Source organism: Corythoichthys intestinalis, chromosome 10 (assembly GCF_030265065.1).
Source record: "Corythoichthys intestinalis isolate RoL2023-P3 chromosome 10, ASM3026506v1, whole genome shotgun sequence".
Lineage (NCBI taxonomy): Eukaryota > Metazoa > Chordata > Actinopteri > Syngnathiformes > Syngnathidae > Corythoichthys > Corythoichthys intestinalis.
This window is the reverse complement of record NC_080404.1, coordinates 35,650,088-35,674,267: the sequence shown is the minus strand read 5'-3', so window position 1 is coordinate 35,674,267 and position 24,180 is coordinate 35,650,088. Positions and strand designations below refer to the sequence as shown.

Sequence of the window (24,180 nt, the reverse complement as noted above, 5' to 3'; positions counted from 1 at the left end):
CCGATGTTACAATTAGAGGTGGGAATCTTTGGGCACCTAACGATTCGATTATGATTACGATTCAGAGGCTACAATTCGATTATAAATCGATTATTGATGACACGCCCCCGCTATTAGCTGCTTTTAATGTTTTGTACATTTGTTACAAAAACTGTAAAAAAAAAAAAAAAAAAAAAAAAAAGCCTTGCAGGCTTAAATAAACGACTATTTCAGTATCAAATTTACAGTTAAAAACAATAAATAATATACTCAAATCCCCATTCTGTATCATCAGCTTTAAACTACATTCAATTAATTTATTGTTGTGAATCAACCGTTAAAGTTGTTAAAATTGCTCCCGTTATTCCATAATTTCCCTTTTGTCTACTTTCGACATGTGAACGTTTTAAAACTATTTTAAAGATAGATTCAAGTCAATATTTTACCGATTTAGAAGTATTTTAGATAAAAAGTTAATTAGGTTCGCTTGGAAAGTTCGCTACAACAGCCTTGCAGGGAAGTCTACTGCTTTAAGATGGCGGCCGTTTACTAACGCCCGCATCTAGCTTTTTGTACATATGCTGCTAACGCCACCGAGTCTATTGTGCATCTAGTCCTATCTAAATATGATATCTACCGTAACATTATGTGGACGTACTTTGTAGCAGCTGTCGGGAGCAGTCAGGTATGTTGTTGGTTTTTTTATCTCGCGGCATGAGTTGAGCTAGAGCCGTGAGCTGAGCATTGGCATTAGCTGAGGGGCCGGGTAATGACAAGCATGATGGTTAGCTACTCTCGCTCCGTTCCTCATTGCGTCCTGAAGACCGCGCGGCGCGCTGAGTGTGTTTTACTTCCGCTTTGCTTGACATATTTCAATAATCGGAATTTGGATGTTTGTGAATCGTTCTCGAATCTTCCATGGCCGAATCACGAATAATCTAAGAATCGGAAATTTCGCACACCTCTAGTTACAATTATCCCTTAAATACCTGCAACATGAAGCAATTATCAGAGAATCCCAAAATTTGAAAAATAAGGTCCCAATGAAACCTTTTTTTTCATATTTGTAAAAAAAGTCAAAATGAATATGTGTAATAAGCGTTTTGATATCTATAGCCTTTGCTAAATCCTGTTTTTTTTTCTCATGGAACCTGCAGATGCATGTGTTGACTTGCATCCATAATTTTTTTTTTTCAAAAAGAAATGTCAAAATTCTGAATTAATCTCAAAATCATGAAATTTTAGGTGTATCTAATGTGATGCGTTTGATAATAAAGGGTTATAATAACGAAATTTGGAAATAAAAAAAAAAAAAAAGATCATCGTAACTGGCGAACGGAGGTCGGAGGAGACTGGCCGTATTGTCGAGCCAGTTCACTCACGCACATCACGCTCATATTTTTTGATCATTTCCTTCTTAATTTCAATGGTAACCGTCACCTTTTTTCTCACCACCTGCACTAACTTTCTTGGGACCCATTTTGATTTCTCTCACAAGAAAATCCGTAGCTCGGGAAAACAATGAAATTGCGACACTGTCATAAATCGTTGTATTTCAAGCATGTTGTCATATGTTGAGACAAATGATGAGTCATATCAAAAGGATCATATGTTGATGCGACGTATTTAGAGGTACCACTGTAATTTGAAATCCTAATTTTATGACGTAACCTAGGTTTGAAAACCCAATTAAAATACGCTTACCCTATTTTGAAATTTTCACTCTGAACGCCTCACTGTAGTGTGAAACCTTAACCCTTCCTTGTGATTCTGGTCTCTTAGTCTGACACCCTACGCCAGGCTCAAACTCTACCTTTTAAAAACTAACCTTGGCCTAAAACCTCCCTTAAATACCTACTCATGCCTGACCTGAGTGTTCATGTTTCACATGGTCAGACGATCTTGAAATGGAATCGCTCAAATGTCCTCTCTGAGTGTCTTTCCTTGGAAGTGCCGTCCGCAGTTTCAGGGACGTTAAGAGTCCCTGATACCACAAGCGAAAGAGTCTATCAATATCGGAAGCTCTTAGTCAGAAGAGCCGCAAGAGCTTGTTGGGAGCTTGATTCCTTTTAATGTATGGGCTAATGGTGCGGTCATGTAGCCACGCTTCCTGTGCTCAGGTTTCTGTGACAATCGATCATTGCTGAAGAATGACCATGATGAGCTCCGGCAGGGACTTCGTTAGCGCATGCCTCTCAATTGCTCACTTTTGGATGGTGACTTTTGGACGAGGTGGACAAAGAAAGTGTTTGCTTTTAGCTGAAATGTCAATATTATCATATCATATTTCTCAATTACATTGGCTGAGATATGAAATGTGAGAAAATTGCTCAGGAAACTGATTGAACTCATTGGCTGCCATTGACAAGTAAAAAAGATGTTTCGGTGCCATTGACGTCGATAGACGGCCAATCCATTTTAATCGGGATAGGTTGGCAATGAATAATTGCTCTGTCAAAGACTCAAAGTTGACAATAACCACAAATTAACATCAACTTTTCAATCTCTAACGTCTTCAGTTTGAACTTTGAAAATAAAGTAAAATTGATGAGAGTCACAATATACAGGCTTTCTGCAGGTTTCATCAAAAGAAATTTGAGACTTGGACCATTTAGAACACAATTGAATGCCAGTTTCGGGCTACATTTCATGGCTAACCTCGCAAAAAAATTAGAAACGTAGGGCATTTTCACATCAGTCCTAGAGGGCTAAAGTCCGGTTGGAGAGCTAAATCGCAACAACACTTGTAAATGACTTGTTGAAAAGGTTCAGTATTCACATTGCGCCAACCGAATTTACCGAGTAGCATCACATGGATGAAAGGCGCACTAATTGACTGGACAAATTTAGAAGAGGAAATACCTCCATCCTGAGACGGGAGGGAGCATGGTGCCTCACAGCAGCTGCACGTAATGTAGCTTAAGCATACCCTGCTCCGCTTGCATTCACAAGCAAAGCAGGGTGCGCTTAAAGCGGACCGAGACCCACGATTTTTGAGCGGACCACAGTTCGTTTCTTTGGTCCGAACTAGAGTTTGAATGCGCGTTCACATTTACATAACAAAGTGGACTATCTAAGGAAAAAGAACTCTGGTCCGTTTAAAAAGGACCAAACAGTGCTAGTGTGAAAGCACCCTTATAATGTCAGAACATTTTTCAGACACAGTTTTATATAGCGCAGAACAATATATATACAGTATTTTAAGGAATTTAAGATTTAACAGATAAACTTCATTATCTATTTAAGATATTTATTCAAATAAGCAAGTTTCAGACTTTTCCCTGCGGGAACCCTGTACTCTAGGTACTAGCACAAAATTTCATTTTTTTAAGTTAGTTTGTTGTCCCACTCACCGACGTTTGACATCTCGGGCACCCTAGCATAGTAGGGCCCATGCAAGAACTCTGGCGGGTTGTCGTTGATGTCCTGCACCTTGACGATGAACTCGGAAGGCGGCTCCAGAGGCTTGTTGGTGTCCCGTGCAACTGCCTGCGCCGTCAACGTGTACTGAGCCTGCTCCTCACGATCCAACGTCTTCGTGGCGTGTATGTTGCCTGTCTTGTCATCGATAACGAAGATGGTGCCCGCACCCTCGCCCGACAGGATGTACTTGATGTTGCCGTTGCCAGAGTCCACATCGGAATGAAGCTTCATTAAGAGAGAGGGCAAACTCTTGTCATGCTTCTAACAGATGCTTAAATGTCATTAATCCAGCTAATCCAGAAAGAATTTGTTTGTTATTCAAAAGTGTTTCATTCTGAAAATTAGTTACTTCATGTGAATGATGTTGCTGTTGATGCATGAATGACCATTTGCCCATTTGAAAAATGTTTATATAAAAATCCAAGTTTGCCCTGCAACAAAGACGGACAACTGTAGTGTGGTTTTGTGTGTGTGTTGCTAATAAGTGAGAGATTTAAAGGGCTGCCATCCAACAAGTGACAAATGTTCTCTTTACAATTAAACTCTTGTTCTTTTTTACAAGCTTGGGAGCGTGAAATATGACGCTCGCTTGATGTCATTTCACTGGTTGCTGTTTTGACTGATGTTGTTGTTGTTGTTGAGGCGCGATGCCACCAATCACCCCATAAGTGTGAGCGTCCAAACACCCACATTTCCCCACTACACTCCCACTTGATGAGAGTCCTAGTGGTTAATGTTTTGTTACAAGACTGATAACAATAGTACTAATAACAATAAAACAAACAAACAAACAAACAAACAAACAAACAAACAAAAATCAACAACACATTTTTGGTAAATTAGAATTATTGTGCACTAGGTATTGTGCATTAGCTAAAATACATTTTAAAATACATAACAATACAAGAAAAATACAACAATTGATATTAATATAATTTTTCTAATTATATAATGCAAAATAGTAGACGGAAATGCTGTCAAAACAAAAATTGCATATAAATATATATGCAGTTGTAATAACAACAACAAAAACAACAAAAATAGCAGTTTCATTTTGAATTTGAAAATAATATGAATTATTTGATATTCGGACTAAGGCTAGCATTGGACCCAACCTATTTTATTAATCACAGTTTTTGTTGTTTCCCTCTGGAAAACCACTATTATACTTTTAAAAATCAATATGGCCCAAATTAAATATCAAATAATATCGAATAGATTTAGGGCTATACAAATAAAACTGAAATAGGAAAATGTTGTGAAAATCAATCTTAATCACCAAGACATAAATCATGAATGTTTACTAGACAACAGTAATGGTAAATGGTAAATGGTGTTATATAGCGCTTTTCACTGTTGAATACTGTGTAATACGAAGTGAACCCTAGTCCTCCCACTTTGTTTCAAGCAACCGCCACAATAATGACGGGATCCAATCTATGAAACAGAAACTGATTGCAGGACATCATTCTGGGATAAAAGTGGAAGCAGTATGATTCAAGCCCAAAATCACTATCTTACAAAATGCTGGAAATTGGAGAGAAGAAAAAAAAACACAAGTACCCAGAAGTAGTAATCATTGGCATACACAGTAGATCCCCAAGATAAAAATACCACTGATTTTACTGCAGCCATATACGGTAACCTCAAATCACTCTTGTAAAATAATGGAGTTTGCACACTCGGGTTCTCAGAGGCTCAACTCACCCTTCCCACAAGAACAGGATCGGGTCCGGTGTATTCCTCAATAACAAAGAACTGATTCCACACCCAACCTCGTTTGGACCTGTGCAGCACCTGACCCTCCTTGCCCACCCGGGGCCTGTGTCTGTGCAGCGACGTGTGACCTGCACGCAAAAACACACTTTAATCATTTCATGCGCTATGAAATCAAACAGCACAATGTTTTCTTTCTCACGTTCTTTTTTTTTTTTTCCTTATCGGGATTAGTGCCAAGGTGTGTGTGGGCTACGGTAAAACACGTCAATGGAAATCCCAATCGGACATCACAGTGAATTACAGTGTGTGTGTGGGTGGTGCTTTTCACAGCCAGATGAAGCCTTTTGGTAATATTATTGTGTTTTCATGACAAATATTGGGTATCTAGGGTGTTAAAAAAAAAAAAAAAACATAGATTCTGAGATACGTGTTATTACGTCACTCCATTGTTGTATTGATTCAAAATCCGTCTGTATCGATCCTTACACGTGTTTCTGGTTGAAATAAACATTTCAGTGGCTGCACTTCTACTCCCGTCCAGTAGTTGGCCGCGCCCAATAGCATTGCCTTGCAGTCTGCTGAAGTAACAACAACATTAGACTAATCCGAATAAAGATTTGTGTATGTCGTCCTGTATTGTTTGCTCGGATTAGTCCTTTTATAAGTGAAATTTGGGCTCATTTTGACTTTGACTGCAAAAATGGAGGCATGGAGTATTTAGAATCCTGCATTTAAGCAGGTTTGGACTAAAGCAGGTTTGTACTAAAAAGAGAAAATGTTAAAATGAAAACCAAATGTTGTTCAAACATAAAAACATTTTTACTTGAGTGTTGGACGAGGTTTCAGGAATAAATTGATATGAATGTACAGGGGTAGCTCTACATAGAGATATAACTCGTTCAAGGACCTGGGTTAAAAGTCAAAATGGCCGTATGTCCAGCTGGATTTTCCCATACCAATACATTATAATTCGATTACTTTGTTCCACAGCCCAAAAACTTGCGTTAAATCCTTTATAAATACTGCTGGTAAAATTACAAATAGCAATTACTCATAGCAAAACAAGTTATAAATGCAAATCGGAATAATAATATTGATAATATAATACCGTAATTAACAAATCGTGTTCTAATGCAGCTGTCGTGTTTTGCAAGCTGTTGCTGAACGCACCTTGTGACTGACGAGAGAATGAAAGAGGTGCGAGACTTTTTACTTTCACTTCTCATGTTCTGTTGTTGTTGGCATCGGCTACGGCGGACAGTAGCGGTGTTGAGTTACACAAGTTCTGAAATAAATGATTAAAATCCTGACGAAGCCGGTGACTTTCTTGCTGATATAATAGTAATATATATAATAGTAGCTGATAATAATAGTAATTGTCACCTTAATTTATAAAGACTGACGAACGGAAAGCTGAGGAGGACAGTCAAGATCGTAGATATGTTCCATCATTTCTATCTTAATTTCAATGGTATGCATCACCTTTTTCCTTATTTCAATCCCTGCACTAACCTTCTTGGGAGCCATTTTGATTTCTCTCACAAGAAAAAAAAAAACAATGAAATTGCAACGCTGTTGTAAATCACCGTATTTTGAGCATGTCGTCATATGTCGAGACAAATGACGAGACAAATTTTACGTCGGATGTCAATGCAATCGTATGTTGAGGTACACTCTACTTATGTCTATTTTGATTGTTTTTTTTCTAAAGTTATATACAAATATCACAATAATCATCTTAGAGTATAGTGTCAGGATTAATCGGGATAGAATCGAATCATGACCTGTGAGTCATGATAAGAACCGTCTCGCCAGATATGAGGCAATACACACCCGTAGTTATTACTGTACTTTATCAGCAAATTGATTATTTTGGCTGTTGGCAACATGTAGCTTTATAAAGGCAAAGTCTCATATTGGCCTAATGTCACATTGTTTCAACCAATAATATTTTTGTGGCAAAAGATAACATTTAGTAGACTTCTTTTACCAGAAAAAGTTTTTTTTTTAATGTCTTTTAAAATTCTTTAAAAATCAGAGAATATAGGTCGATTCCCACTACATCACGAATTTCTGGGAAAAAAAAATAAAAAAATCAAGGCCCTAGAATTTTGTGCTCTATGAAAACCACAAAAACATAGTAAATGAAAGCATACTCTTTATTCATTTATTTTTTATTTTTTACTAGGAAATAAAGTTTTATTGTACCAATTTCTGTTCTTTAAGAATCAAAGCAGTAACAAGGTCGCCTTATAGAGATACACCCTCTTTTCCAAGAAACTGAACAAATTGCCGCCAGCTTTTTGTGTTGAAAAACCTGATTGACGAGCAGAGGTTGCGCTAGACTTTTTCGTTGTCTGTCATTTTGACTGACAGTGTCATAAAAATACGGTCATAATCTATTTTTACCCGTCACTTAAATTTTTAAAATGATAATAATGACATATTCAATAGTATTTAGTTTTCATTCATTTTAAATTAATATTCTGTCCGAACAAGGTTAACAAGAGGCAAACAGACAGCGGAATGCACCAATCAGCGACGGGCAGATGTGCCGTTAGCAAAGCGACGAGGGCAGGACGAGGGACTTGCGCGCGGAAGTAAACATACGAGGAGAACGGAGTTTATTCAACATGGCTAGCGCGAGACAGACTGTTGTCAATATCTCGTGTCGATGTGTTTTAGCTCATTTAAAACTGAATTTACCGCGGATTGGAACATATTCTCGGTTCTCCCGCCATCCGTGTTGTTGTAGAGACGACTTTCGGCGCGCAATAGTGACGTTGCTCGTGAAGAACACGTCACGCAAATAAACAAATCTGATTTGTCAATTGATTTTGTACCTACTCGAGAGGCTGTGTCCCAGACTTTCTCTCAGTGTTTGAAAAATACAGGGAGAACAGTCTGGCCGTGCCAGGCAAACACTCAGTTGCATTGACATTTTTCCGAGTAAGGCCAACGACGTCATGCATCAAGAGAGACAATAGCTAATTAATATGCTCACTCGCCACCCTGTGGTCTGGGGTGTGAATTGCAACCTGTCAAAATGACGGATGGACTTCAGTTTTTCCCGTCACCGTTTTAAAAAAACGGTCAACGACGGAAAATATTCGGTTAACGCGACCCCTGTTGACGAGTATACTTGTCAGTGGCAGTGACCGTTTACACTGCAAAAACACACCTACTTTAAACGAGTTAAATTCTCTTCAGTTTTCAGTAAATCTACTAGAAATAAGTGAAAATATTTGCCAGTAATTCAAGTAAATTTTACTCACATAGATTTCTTGAAATAAGAAAAATAGCTAGCTGAAAATAAGATCAATAGATTTATTTTAAGCAGTAAAATAAATCAAATCTTGTCAGAATTGTTCTTAATTCAAGAACAGATATTATTCAAAACAATATTTGAAACCAAATTTTTGCTGATTTAGTTGAAAAATTTCCGACTTTTAAATGTATGTGTTTAAATGGAACAAATACTAATATTTACTCAAAGTAAGTGGAATAATCTGACGCAATAATCTGTAAACTTTAACACTAAAAACAAGATGGAAATAATTATTTTACATGATTTAAGAAAAATAACCTGATGAAGATGTTATAAATTTGCAGTGTACGAATCTCACACCAATCCCACCTGCATGTCTGTGTCTGCGGGAGTGATGATCCACGGCCTCGTGTTTTCTCCGGCTGGCAGTCGCCAGGCTACAAAGGGCGCAGATTCCTGCCAATACTAGGATGATTCTCAACATCATGATCATGGTTGTTATCATCAAGTCCGACCTCCTCTCCGTCTGTGGTTCCACTCAGTGGAGCTCAGCCCCCACTGAGGTGACTTCCTATTTGGCGAAGGGAATGTTGGGAGTGGGAGTTCACGCCAGCCAATCTTCCTCTCCTTCTACTCCTCCGATCCTCCGAGCCTGGAAGCAAACAAAATGTTTGAATTATTGGCGATGTTCACAGTAAAGGAAGCTTGTGCTGTCTGATGCTAACCAGCCTCGTTACGCGACTCGCCTCTAATTATGCAGTTGTGGCTGCCTGTAAACTAATTAGCTTGAATTCATTTGGACAGAGATGGATCCAGTCATGTGAAAACGGTGGAAAAACATTGTGTCGCACTGTGTTTACACACTTTTACTTAAAAAGATCATCAATCACTGTGCAGCAATTTGACAACATGCAAAAAATGGCTGTCAGTAAGATGAGAACACAGACAGCTGCCCCAAGCACCTGTTGACAATTTACATCTGCAGAGATCTGCAGGGTGGAAGGCAACATAAATAGTCTGAAATATCAACAAATCTTAGCTGCCTCTAACATTCCTAACCATAAAAAGGGACAAATTCTGCAGCAGGATGGTGCTCCATCGCATATTTCAATCTGCACCTCAAAGTTCCTCAAGGCAAAGAAGATCAAGATTCTCCAGGTCTGGCCAGCCCAGTCACCAGACATGAACATCATTGAGCATGTCTGGGGTAGAATGAAAGAGGAAGCATGGAAGACGAAACCCAAGAATGTTGATGAACTCTGGGAGGCATGCAAGACTGCTTTCTTTGATGTTCCTGATGACTTCATCAATAAATTGTATGAATCCTTGCCGAACAGCATGGATGCAGTCCTTCAAGCCCATGGAAGTCATACAAAATATTAAATATGGATCTCACAGCACCATTACTTAATTCGCTTATGTTTAGTAACATATTTTTGTATTTGAAGTACATTTTTTGTTCAATTTTCACACTACTTTCTGTAGGACTTTCTGTAGGCGACAAAACTTTTGTCTTGCCAAAATTTGACCTTTATGTCTTCATTAAATGATCAATTTTTTTTCATTGAAACAAATATATTTTTGTACATTCAACATCATTTGGGAGGGTCCTAGCTTTCATATGAGCCATTTCTGAAACCAATTGAATAATTAAAAGTCAGGTTATTAGCTATTATTTCTACAAAATGGATAAGCGACAAGACTTTTGCCAGGGACTGTATATTTTTTTAATTTAAAATTGCACCATCGATAATGCTGATGAAACAAGTGTTTACCTTACATAAAGGCATGAAATTGGCACGCTGATAAGAAAACACTAATTTGTTTAAATTAGGGCTGTCAAAATTATCGCGTTAACGGGTGGTAATTATTTTTTTTAAATTAATCACGTTAAAATATTTGACGCAATTAACACACATGCCCGCTCAGATTAAAATAACAGAAGTGTAATGTCTGCTTGTTACTTGTTTTTTTTTTTGTTATTTGGCGCCCTCTGCTGGCGCTTGGGTCCAAATGATTTTATGGGTTTGCAGAGTGAGCATGGTGTAATGACGTCAACAATGGTGAGCTACTAGTTTATTTTTTGATTGAAAATTTTACAAATTTTAATAAAACGAAAACATTAAGAGGGGTTTTAATATAAAATTTCTATAACTTGTACTAACATTTATCTTTTAAGAACCACAAGTTTTTCTATCCATGGATCGCTTTAAGAGAATGTTAATAATGTTAATGCCATCTTGTTGATTTATTGTTATAATAAACAAATACAGTACTTATGTACCATATGTTGAATGTATATATCCGTCTTGTGTCTTATCTTTTCATTCCAACAATAATTTACAGAAAAATATGGCATATTTTATAGCTGGTTTGAATTGCGATTAATTACGATTAATTAATTTTTAAGCTGTAATTAACTCGATTAAAAATTTTAATCGTTTGACAGCCCTAGTTTAAATATCTGAATATCCTGGTGAATTGTTCATAATGCTGCTATGCAGCGACTTTTGCACAATAATTTATTCTTTGTGTTTTATTTAGTAGTATGTTTAAGTTGTGTGTTATTTTACTGTCTTGTGTTTTATGGTCCCACAGAGTAGCTTTCCAATTTCGTTGTTTGCTTGGCTTGCAATGACAATAAAGGAATTGAATAAAAGTTTTAGGCTCACAAGTAAAGCATCATAATTGTTATTATTTATTATTCATTAGAAATAATGTATAAAATGGGTTTTAAAAAATCATATGTTATGATATTCAAATAAAAATGAATGTCAATAAAATGTCAATTTTAGTCCCCCCCTCACCCTTCAAATAAAATGTTTCCTTTAAAAACTAATTTTCAAAGTTGCTTTGTCAAATCTCAGAAAAACAAAAAATCAAAATAAATAAGATGTTTCTGATTTGGTCCCACTTGTAGTCTGAGAAACTTTCCCCCCCATAAGGTTTTCAGGACATTTCATTGGTCAATTAGTTCTGCTGTGCAGCATCATGTGGCGAATTATGCTTGACAATAAATTGATAGCACTTTGGAGACGTTGTTTTAGCTATGAATAAAGTAGTAAAGTAAAAAGTAGCAAAAAATGTAAGGACTTCAAAGATTAAAAGCACCTTTTACCATACATCTCTTGTGGAATAAGAATGTAATGGAGCCAAAATTCAATTTCAAAGCACCTTTCCCAGTAATATATTAAAACCCAAGCAGTTAATGAATTCCAAGACTTCTCAAATAATTGTAATGCCAGCAAACTTGTGCACAATTTCCTCTCCGCCTCTCAACGTGTCACCACTGTGTCAGTGTTGATTAAGAGTCAAACTAATTCAACAAGTCCGGCAGAAAAATTCATGAAAAAACAAATCACAGACAGTGTCTTATTTCGCTTGACCGCACTCATCCGTTATTCTGAAACGATGTGTCACTGATAGAGAAACAGGATATTTTATGAAGTGACGCCTCTACAAATATGAAACTTGATAACGCCACTATTGATTTCATTTATCTTCTCTGAGGACGAAAACATGACAGGAGCGTCTTGTCACAGATCATTTTGATTTTTGTTATGGAATGTGGGCAGAGCATGACAGGGAAGTTTTATGATGACAAAAACAGTTTCAGTATTGTTGCAAGGAAATCATCGAAAATTCAATTAAAGGCCAGTGGCCATTACCTTTGGTCGGAATGCCTCTCATGAGCAGACCCGCAAACAGATCTCGAAACAGGAAGACTTGTATTATCTTTTCAGTGCTTTTTCAAACACACTTGTCCTTTCAAAATAATTTCAAAATTACCGTATTGGCCCAAATATAAGACGGTGTTTTTTGCATTGAAATAAGATTGAAAAAGTGGGGGTCGTCTTATATTCGTGGTCTAGACATTATACCCATTCTTGACGCTAGAAGGCGCCAGATATCATTGAAGCGATGTTCTGTCATGACGGATCTCAGCTACTCTCAAGTTTAAGCAGTTTGCATTATTTTATTGCAATGTTCTTCCTTATTCAGATTTGTTTCAAGACTACAGTTACAGTTAGACTTCACTTTGATGGTTAATGCAGTTATTGCAATTTTGTTGTTTTATCACAATAGATTGGTTTATTTACATTACAAAAACCAGAAGCCATTCATTTACGAATGTGATTGCACTTTATTTTACATATTTAAATGTTCAGATATTATGATTTGAATGAGGCAAAATAAAATGCTTTTTCTCTCAAATGTATAAAAATTAATTTGGTGTTCAAAAAGTCTTTTTTCAAACTTGAGTCTTGAAAAAGAGGAGGTCGTCTTATAATCAGGGCCGTCTTATATTCGGGCCAATACGGTAAGTGTTTAAGCCACATCACAATTGCAACAAGTTTTGTCTGACATAAGTAGACCCACAAAAATGTCTCAATATCACATGATGGAAATGAAAAAACAAACAAACAAGGGCTTCAATTTTGGCTACAAGAAGTCAAAATAATTAAAACAAATGTAATACTATGGTTTTTAAATATTTATTTATTTTATAAATAATACATATACAGGTAGTCACCGGCTTACGAACAAATTCCTTTCCTACACTGGTGACGTAACCCGAATTTCCACATTAGTCGGAATTAACCCTTTACATACCCTTAAATACCTCCCAAATCTCAGAATAACTATCCAAAAACATGTATTATACGTCATTGTACTGTCCTTGCTAAGACGTTGGAGCTAAGGCTACATCTACACTAGGACAGATAATTTTCTCAAGGGTATTTTGCCGACTGTTATTACACCTGTCTGCACTTACATTTAAGGTGCGTTTAAGACTCCCCCGCTTCTGCAAGGTACGCCTGCATTTGCGCAAACTACGTATGCGTTGAAAGGAGCATTCTCATATGTTATGTCATCACCTGCGCGGTTTACCTCTAAAACAGAAACTCATTACTCGCCGGTGTAAAATTTCGAAATTACTACACCTTCTAGACCAGGGGTCAGGAACTCCGTTTTGTGATAACTGTTTTTTTCGTGAAGGCAATTGAACGCATCACGCGGGAGCGAGAGTGAAGAGAGAGCAATGTCTGCTTTTACGAGCAATCGCGGAGTTGTGATTGAAATAAATGTTTAGAAAACAACAAAAGCCTGACACCGTTACTTGGGATGTGACAATCGATGCTCAGTTGCGCTCTCACCATTTAGAAAATAACAAATAGAAACATATGGTGTGGCGCTGCGTATATTTCCTGGAAGCCCCAACCAGGAGTGCCTGTGACAGAAATGTCATGAAAAAAAATGATCGCGTGCCTCTTTGACTGGGGTTACCATGCAGGTCACTTTTTGGGGTTTAATTTTCCTCTGCGCATTTTTATATACTCATGTTCTGCCGGCATTATGTTGGGAGGGGCCAGCCCCACAGCTGACTGATCGGAGACAACACGGGAGACAAGCTCTGTAAAAAACGCTCATCTCCGCATCATCCGTGATGGGATGACCACAAATGGGCACTGAAATGAAGCATAATATTGCAACGTAGTTTGAAAGGCTTAAGAAAAATGTGTGGAAAAGAAAAGAGGAGCGGGAATGCTACGTCGTGATCGTCCGCCTCCATTGTTTATAACGCCATCATGCCGCTCTAAAAATGGTAGCTGCATAATGTCGCTTCCTAAGCATCCGATTTCTCTACGGAGACAGCAGTCCATATTAGGCGGTGGGTAATGTTACCCGCCTACATTATCCGTGTAACAACTAATCTGGATAATAGGCATACTAGTGTAGCCAACATGCCGCATAGTCCAACAAATTACACGTTTAAGGCCATTATCCGTCCTAGTGTAGACATAGCCTAAGTCCTAGCTAGACAGCGAGCTAAGCTCCAAAATGACGGTGTCAGACGTCTGTTTTGCTGACTTTTTGGCTCACTCAGCTGCTCATGCCATCAACACTTGCAGAATAAAATTAAAATAATAATTAAATTAAATCAGTTTGATCTTCAATTACAGCAATTCAAATTTGCATTTATAACTAGCTGCTCATACAGCAATAATAATTGACACAAATGATTAGCATGTATCAGTTAGCGCCCGCACATCATCAAAAACAATCACATAAACACTGCCCAAGTATTCAACCGCACAATAAACAGTACAAAAGGTGTTATATACAGGTTTTGCCTCTGTGGTTGCTTCACAAGCAACAAATGTGCGCGCAGGCTTTCTTTCCCCTTTATCTCTCACTCGGCTCCGTGACTTCTTCATGTGTGCGTCTGCGCTCTTCTTCGTGTGCACAAATATGTTATTTTTCCTGTGTACATGCGTTCTTACTCGCGTGTGAAAGTACAACCTGCTCTATGCTTCCTGCGCCAAAATAAAAGCATGCATCACAAAAGAAAAGTCAATATTATTAGAAAAAAAAAAGCAGAGGAGACTCCGGGGTTGTAAAATTTAAATCATGTAAGTCGGGTACATTATAACCTGGGGACTACCTTTATTTATATCTAAATCAGCCCCTGAAACTGGTTTGATTTAGAAACAAGACATTCAAGAGTAATGTCTCAAAAAGCTATGATCATAAATTCTAGGACAGACGAAACTTTCTGGGGTTGCTTCAAATAAATTAAATTTGTAATATTTTAATTAGGCGGACAGGCCACTCTAGATTGCAAAGAATCCCCAAATTTGTCATGGCATGTGGCCAGAGCATGGCGAGCAAATTTGCCGTCGCCATTTTATGACTTGCCATGAAACACAAAACTTGGTGGCACCTCTCAAATTCCACATGGTGGGGTGGCAAGTTTGTGAGGGTCCTTTCATTTAATTTCACATTTTGATGTATTTATTCTCTCCTCAGACTTGGCCAGAGGTGCGAGTGAGCAGCAAATGAGATAATGACTCCCTCGGGTGAGTAAGCCCTTTTCACCCGCCTACTTCCTTTGTCTGAACACATGACTCAAGAGTCGCATTAGAGCAGTAGACAACGTGTGTGTGTGTGTGTGTGTGTGTGTGTGTGTGTGTGTGTGTGTGTGCGTATATTTATATATGTGTGTCCCTCGGGTGGTGGGAGTCACGAGTTGGCCGAGACATTTGTGATTCATTGGCTAACATTAGACTTTACGCAGCTCGGGGAGTTTTGAAGGGGGGGTTCAAGAGGTTGTAGCGGTGGGGCTGTGACCACGCTAAATGACACCACATGTGTCCCAACAAAGCAGGAAATTCACATGCCACTGTTTAAGTGGCACGATTACATTTCAGGGTCAAGAGTAGGGATTCCCAAAGGTGTGCTGCACTTCAAGTAGCTGACTGAAACTGTAATAGCAACCTACTTTAATAATTGCACATTTACACCGGGTTAAAATGTGAATTTTCCCTGTGTCAGACCGCAGGCTTCTGTCCAGATGAGAGCTCTATTTCCTCCAGTGTTTGTGATACAAATGAAAACAAAACGAGGTCATTGGGGGTTTATAATGAGATTTTCCTTTACTGTAGAACATATATGTATAAAACACTCTCAAAAACAAATCCCTCGAGCTTGTCTGTACAGCTAGAGAGGCAAAAGAATTTCTACCTCTTGAACTTGTGTACGCGCACTTCTTTTGATCACAAATAATGCAATAAGGTGGAAAACTGGGAGAAGTGACCAGGAGAAATAGTAATGTAGAGCCTATATTGTCTCATTCAGTTATATCCTAATATTTCATTCTGATTTGAATTCATGTTCCCGTGTTCATATTTTGAGTTTTTATTCTAATGTTCATTTTCTATTATATTTTCATTGTCCTGTGTTGTAATATATCACATATCCTCTAATGATACTGTATTCTGATGTTGTTATTCTCCATTCTTTCTATTTGCATTGTCTTTTTCATATATCATTCATTCATACATACATTCATTCATACACAATTTGGAGTTCACTGTGGTCGACTCACTTGTGTGGAAGTCTGGTAAAAGCTTGAAAGTTGCGATGCATTTTAAGGCAAAACCCGAGGCCTAATTGCTTTTCAATTGGGTAGCCAATAGTGTCTGTGTGTGTGTTGTGATTACAAAAAGCTTCTTAGCTTTCTCGGCATTCATGTAAATAAGTATTAATGACACACTTGCGGCTCCGAAACACCAATCCAGTTACCCTGTGGGGGTATGTGTGTCTGTGTGCATGGGTGAACGAGAGAAACAGATACTGTGTATGACTATGCGTGCGTGCCAAAAAGTGTGTGTGCTTTTAAGAGAAGGACTGAAAGTGGATCCGTGTGTGTGTGTGAGAGAGAGACATAAGCATATCTATGTGTGACTGTCTGTATGACAATTAGCATTTATGTGTATTTGAGTGACCGCTTGTGTGCATTTGTGTTACTGTTTGTGTTATGTATGTGTAAGTGCATTTACCAGTATTAATTTGTGACTGTGTCTAAGTGTGAGACTTTTCAATGTGGGTTTGTTTGTGTTTGGCTTACTGTAGGCATGTGTCTTTGCGTGCTTGCGTGTCTGACAGTATGTGCATTGTCATAGCTCATCAGGGTTGAGCCATTAGTGCTTAATTATCACCCACAAGCTTCAATTGCATGCACACATAGACATACTTACAGTACTGTAATATTATACTCATGTGATAAATGTAAATGTCATGTGTTGACACAACAATCCATTTTGAATGGCCACCTCATCTTCTTTGGTGGACTCACCTGCAATTTATTCTTGGTAAATGGTAAATGGTGTTATACTTATATAGCGCTTTTCCACCTTTCAAGGCGCTCAAAGCGCTTTACACTATCTCACTATTCACCTACTGGTGACGCAGCACCAGGAGCAACATGGGGTTCAGTATCTTGCTCAAGGATACTTAGGCGAGTTCATCAGGGCGAAGAATCGAACCCACAACCTCTGGGTTGGGGGACAACTACTCTACCACTGAGCCACGCCACCCCCAAAGATACACATTTATTTTGTGCCACTCTTGTTTCTCTTCTATATACAGTATATATATATATATATATATATATATATATATATATATATATATATATATATATATATATATATATATATATATATATATATATATATATAGGCCTGCAACTATCGATAATTTTAGTAGTCGATTAATCGATGAACTAGTTAGTTCGAATAATCGAGTAATCGGAATTAAAATACCTGACCTGAGCGTCAAACGGTATAAAAAAATAAATGAGGATATATGTGCAACAAAAGAACAATTGACTAACTTACATAACAAAAGTCCGCTAGTTTAAATGTGATAAAATGCCAACATTTTTTTTTTTTTTTTAACAATGCTCTTAACAAATAGTTCAAACACATTTTCCCGCAAAAAACAGCTAACTGTACCTTTAAACTAAATTATGAATGCATTAAAAAAAACATTAGTTCAAACAAAAACTTAGCTTATGTTGGTCTTAACGGGGAGCGACTTGATTCAGCCATGTGAAATGAGGCCGACTAGAGGGCAGTGTCTCCACCCAAATCAGTAAAACTAAATGCAAACACTTTCAGAACAAACCATTACAATGCCACTTTAATTAAACGAACACTCGAGGCAGCAAAATTTAATTTGAATATTTTTTTTCTAATCAAATACTCCAGTTAATCGATTAATCGTTGCAGCACTAATATATAGTTGTTGTTTTTTTTACAGACTTAAGGCTTTTAGTCACCTAAAATCGCCACTAAAGTAGTTGTTGTTCTTCCTTTTCTTGTTCTTGTGCACATTGACTTTGAAGTCTACCCCTCCGTTATCCGTGAATCAATCGTCTTGAACCTTGGTAGTTATGTAACATAGGCCAGTATTAGTTGATTCTTGGAGCCCAAGTTCCGATTTATTCGATCAAACCTGCTTAATTAATGGTGGACTTAATATTTCTGTAGTTTATGAGTTAGCAATTAGTGGGCATGCACACTCTTCGTAACAGCCTACAGCATGTAGTGAGATGTAGTGCACTCCTGCTTGTTTTTAATAGCTTCTGATTTTTAATTTGAACCTTCTCACGTTCTCTTTCTATGTTTTTTGTTTTCTTATTTTGTTGTTTTCATATTCTCATTTTGTCAATTCCTTTATTTTCTTTTATCCCCATATTTTTTTTTACTACATCAGTTTTTTCCCAACACATTGGGACATTCACTGTTCTTGCTGTGACTTGTGAACGCAGACTTTAGATATGAGCGCTTTAAGATGGCTTTACAACAAGCCAGTTTGTCATATAGTAAACAACATTGTGTTTAGTTGTCCGGTGCTTAGTGCTAATTGTAAACTACATCTAAACTGGCTATTGTATTTTTCAGTGTGTTACAGAATGAATTAATCCAATATCCTGAGGTACCACATACTGTATGTTATTGGTCTGATATATGTAGAAATTGACCCATTCTGTTAAGACTAAGTTATCTTCATGTACTTCTGTACTGCCATGCCGTGGCCCAACGCACACACACCAGAAGAGTCACCACAATGTTAATGGTCTTTGAAATGTCAAACAAGGAAGGTTAAACTGTTTTATTCATATCATTATTTTTCATCTCTGTATGTTTTTAACAAATGCAATGCTTAAAATTCTGCCTACCACTATTTCTCAGTTTACTAGTCCTCCTGCCCATACAATGAAAAAAACACTTCACTGAATCTAGTTAAATTTATAAATCTACTAGAAATAAGTGCAATTATCTGCCAGTGCTTCAAATACATGTTACTCACTTATTAGATTTCTTGAACTAAGAAAAATCACTAGATGAAAATAAGAAGAACAGATTTACTGTAATTTTCAGATGAAAATAAGAAGAACAGATTTATCGTAATTTTCAGATTATAAAACGCTCCTTTTTTTTTTTTTTTTTTTAACTCATTTTGAATCCTGCGGCTAATAGTCCAGTGCGGCTTATTTGTTGATTTATTGGGTTAGTAGGTAAGACTTTTTTTGATAGTGGTGTCATAAGACTGCCATAAGACACTTATCATAGGGAATTAATGAATGCATATGAATGATGTCATTAAGTGTCATCCGGCAAATTATGACACTAACTCCATTTATGTCCATCTTGGAACTTTTACATCAATTCGAAAGTGAGATAATTTGCCGATTGACACAAAATGATATGTCATAAGCATTTCCTAATTCTCATGGCAGTGTCATGTCATAATTATAATGCTCTTATGACAGTCTCATGCCACGTCACAATCAAATAAAGTGTTACCAAATACCATAACTAGCAATTAATGAAACAACTGGAACAGTAACTGAAGAAATAATTAGCACAGAACATGGATTATGATTGTTATTTATATCTGTAGCACTGTAATGCATGCTAGGAGGCATGTTGGATGACAACATTGTTGACAGTAGGTGGCAGCAGAGGTTGACTGTCTCTTGAACATTGATGGCCAAATCAAGCTTCTTGAAGCAATGAAGCTTTGCAGTCAATTGGTTCAAAGCTTCATGGAGGTTCATTTGGTCTTCTGACAGTCTTATGATGCCGCAGTCAAATAAAGTGTTACCGGTTAATGTCATTTGGTTTAAATATCCCATAAAACAATGAGGACAGCTGTAGCTTAAAGTCCAATGAAAAAAATACAACTTCTTTGAAAATAATAAAGCCTACAACCAGGTATGACTGCAAGAATTCCCCGGAGCTGGGCCTTCTCTGACTATGTACAAGTATTACCTCTTCTCACAATCAATGAACAAATCCCGTTTTAATGTCAAATTTGGTGGGTGGCGGCTTATAGTCAGGTGCGCCTTATAGTCCGAAAATGACTTATTTTAAGCAATAAATTAGTAAATGTAGTTTTACAAACTTGTTTGTCAGAAATGTTCTTAATTAAAGAATAGCTTTGTTCAAATCATTATTTGAAAGCAATTTTTTCTTGATTTAGGTGAAAAATGAACAACTTTGAGATGTATGAGCTCAATAAGAACTTACTTCAAGTAAGTGGAAGACTCAGACAGATTAATCTGTTAACTAGTCTTTAACACTCAAAACAAGACACAGAAAATTGTTTGACTAGATTTGAAGAAAAATATTCTGATTATGATGTTATAAATTTGCAGTGTAGTTAGTAGGGATAAGTTTTAAGTTATCTGCTGGTCACACAAAGGCTTCAACTCTTAAATCAAGGGATACTAATAACGAGGCTGGCCATTTTGCACGGAACCTCCTGATTTGCAATATTGGTTGATGGAAAGCTGTTGTTTTTCTGCCACTGATTTCATCTGAATTAACTTTCACTTGGTGGTCCATTTTGCAACTGTAGAACAATTAACGGGAGTCATTTGAAAAGTATTCTTGTATTTGTATTGGCTTGTACACGACTCAACTGCACGAGGGGACATTTGCCTCCTGATTTCAATTATTTTCGACATTATTTAAAACAAGGAAAATCATAACTCCGGCCTTTTCCGCTGGTTCTTTTCCAATTAGGCCTTCATAAACATTGGAAAGCAAGCCGATTTGTCCTTTTTGTGCAAGCCAAACGTCTTCAATAGCCGTCCAAATGAGATGCCTCGAACCCGGAGGCGAAACAAAGCCACTGCCGATCAGACCGTTGACCGCCACATTTGGAGCTCTTTAACGACTTCGCCCACCATTTAACCCTTTTAATTAACACGCGCTAATCTCCGATGTTCAATTTAAAATGGGGAAAAAAGGCTTTCCGTTTGTGCGCGTGTGTCACTGCCGCGGTCATTATTGACTCAAATAGAAATTGGAAGGGCACCCTCAATTAACTAGCATTTTAATTAATACTCTTCGTTCTTTCACCTCTATGCTTTATTTCTCCATTTATCTGCCTTTTGTTCTTTCGTTCCCCATGTCACAGTTCAGTAGTGTCTGGAATGGCAATTATTGTCTCACTACTGAAATGACACAATAATTGACTGCTGCACTACATTACAGTACACCCTGCAAAGTGAATATTAATATGTACGTGCTGTAGACTTTTTTCCCTGTCCTCTACCATATAATTATTGATCCAAATCATTGGAATATCAAATTAGAGTTCATAATTAAGGTTTAGAAATAGAGTTGTGGTTTCAAATAAGGGTTAGGGTTGGAAATCTAAGTATAAAGGTAGGGTTAGGTTTTCAAATTTGGGTTATTTGGGTTTAGCATTAAGGTTAAAGGAAAGTGAGGATTTCAAAAGAAGGTTTAAATTAGCATGAGGGTAAGAAAAAGCGTTAGGGTTTTAACATTTTATTTTGAACTCATGGCTTCAAACCTGGGTTAAAATTTCAAACTCATTTATACTGATTTTAAATGTTAGCGGTTTTGTCGGGTCAGAAACTGTCAAACTGAGATATGAAATTCTGTACAGGCAACGTTATACATTCTAATACAGTATATAAATATTTTCTAAATGCTTTACAAACAGTCACCTCAGAGACTTTCACATCAGCATCTGCAAATTTTCAAGCCGTCTATGGTTAAATGAGTGTGGCACCGTAACTACAGTACTTTTTGGCTCCTGAAACCTATTCCAACACCGTAGAACACCTTTGTGGTATCAATACCACTTTTTTTGCAAATATGAACAATGCAGACCAAAGGATCGGACACACCTCATTCAACGCAACAAAAACGATGGTCCCAGTCCCACTGTAAAAGCAAGAAATTCAACTAATTAACCCTGATAACTAGCAATACCTGTGAATTGAAAAACATTTTGCAAAAGTGTGCAAAAAAGTAATCAGAGCAAAGGGGTGGCTATGTTGAAGATATTAGAATATAAAACATGTTTTTAGTTATGTTACCTTTTTTGCTAAGTACAGTACATAATTCCACATGTAGTTATGATACCTTTAGTGAGAACCCACAATGCAAATAGTCATGAAAATAAAGAAAACACACGAATGCGAAGGTGTGTCCTTTTGGCCTGTACTGTATATTTACATATAGGTACACTGCCGTTCAAAGGTTTGGGGTTTAAGCAACCCCAAACTTTTGAATGGTAGTGTATATAAAACATTTTTATATAATAATAATAATACTTAGTTGAATGTTAAGTAACTACTATCAGGGTTTGGCTGCCAATGATGGAGTGTGAGGGCTAGCAGCAAACGTAAATGAACGTTTATGCGCTGCTACACTCCCACTTCACATGGATCTATCTACTAGTGATAAAGTAATTGGTAGGAGGGTGCATCTATCGGCCAGAGGAAGAACACAATTTATTTTTTTACCTAATAATCAGCTATTGACGGTGCAATACATCCAATCTACTTGAAGTGAGAGGCTTGGAATGTTTATTCGCCGCAATCCTGACACTTAAAATGGACTGGATGTCTAAAAGTGATAAACTAATTAATATTTAAAGGATGATTGGATGCCACAAGATAGGATGTTTAGCATCATTTTGGATAGGGCGAAAACAGTTGCCTAAAAGTGCATACTGCATAGCATCTGCACGTTATTTCATAGCATGCCCTGATACGATGACATCATTTTAGTTGCCATATCAGTACCGATACAGTATTGTGCACACGAATATTTCATCATTTTCTCAGGTTTTATCCTCTATGAAAAAATGAGATGACGTCGCCAAATCTAATCAGATTATGTTTGCAATTTGAAACAATAGATTGGGTCTAAAATGTTAGGGTTTTAAGTCTTGGTTCCCATTCCCAACTAAGGTTAGACTTTGTAGTTTCGAGCGTTAACCTCCAATTCCCACCCAAAATCCCCCAGATTCCTGCAAATTCTCTGCGGCTGTTACAAGACGACCATGCAGAGGACAAGAACAATGTTTCCCCTTCTCTCTTTGTTCCTTTTCATCCAAAGCAGAGAAGCAACCACACAAAACCAACTCAGACACAGCACAACAACACAACAGCGCGTTGAAACGAAATCAAGTAGCGCCCAAGTCTCTTTAGGACTTCTGTGTGTTCGTGTGTGCTTGAGTATGGGTGTGTGTGGGGGTTTGTTCTATCCAAAGGGAAATGTCTGGAAACGATTTAAGTCTAAAGGAAAAATAAAATGCTTGGGATTCTTCCGTGGGACAATCAGCCACAGAAAGAAACCAAAGGAAGACAGAAAAAAGGCCAGTTGTGAGGAAAATCAAATATGTGTGTATGTGTGTGTGGTTACAAAATGTAAGAAAACGTTGACTCAGCGTATAAGGAGATGGTGATTATTGGCAAAAGGGTATAAAACTCTTTAACATTTAAAAATACAGCGGTCAACAGTCCTCCATACCACAAGAGGGCCAAATAGGCTATGTTCACACCACAGGGCAAAATGCCCGATTCAGATTTACTGCCATTGACAACGTTAGACATCCACTTCATTTAAAGTGCGTACGACAGGATAAAGAAAGTCTTAAATAGCATTATTATGTGAATTAGAATCATATTTAGAGACTATTTGACAATATACAACAATTTGGGAAAGCGTAGATGACGAGAAATTAGTCTTTTAATTCCACGTTTAGCCACGCCTACCATTATAGGGCTCTAGCGTCCCCAACAGGAGGATGACGTTAGCAGGGTCATGTTTTCATCTGATTTAGAATTCAACCCATTGAAGTGGAATTATTCAGACTGAGGAAAATGTGACGAAGAGAGCCCCAAAATGTCATTGTTTCAGTCTCTCTACTCCAATATTTTAACAGGATATTCTTTTTATCCAAGTATTTTTCCCCAATTGCTAATTAAATGGTGTTGTCATGACAAATGACAGTCTTGTGCTAAATTGAATTTGAAATAATAAAAATGCATTTTGTAGCAAAGTCTTATTTTCGCTTTTCGAAGCGAAAAATCAAACAAAACTAGCCCAGATAATGTCACACGGCGGCGGGTTAGACGATTGTCTTTGCCAATCGGCAACCCGCCCGGC

General features: G+C 37.4%; 1 protein-coding gene across 1 annotated transcript in view; it reads right to left on the bottom strand.

Annotated features, from left to right (window-relative positions):
• Window positions 1-24,180, bottom strand: part of cdh11 (cadherin 11, type 2, OB-cadherin (osteoblast)) — a 124,811-nt gene that overhangs the window by 33,460 nt on the left and 67,171 nt on the right. Inside the window, exons 3-5 of the mRNA XM_057847974.1 lie at window positions 8,759-9,041; window positions 5,110-5,249; window positions 3,333-3,627 (exon numbers count right to left, since the gene is read on the bottom strand). Coding sequence (XP_057703957.1) covers window positions 3,333-3,627; window positions 5,110-5,249; window positions 8,759-8,894 — 571 coding nt within the window. The 5' untranslated portion in view covers window positions 8,895-9,041. The remainder of the gene's footprint in view (window positions 1-3,332; window positions 3,628-5,109; window positions 5,250-8,758; window positions 9,042-24,180) is intronic.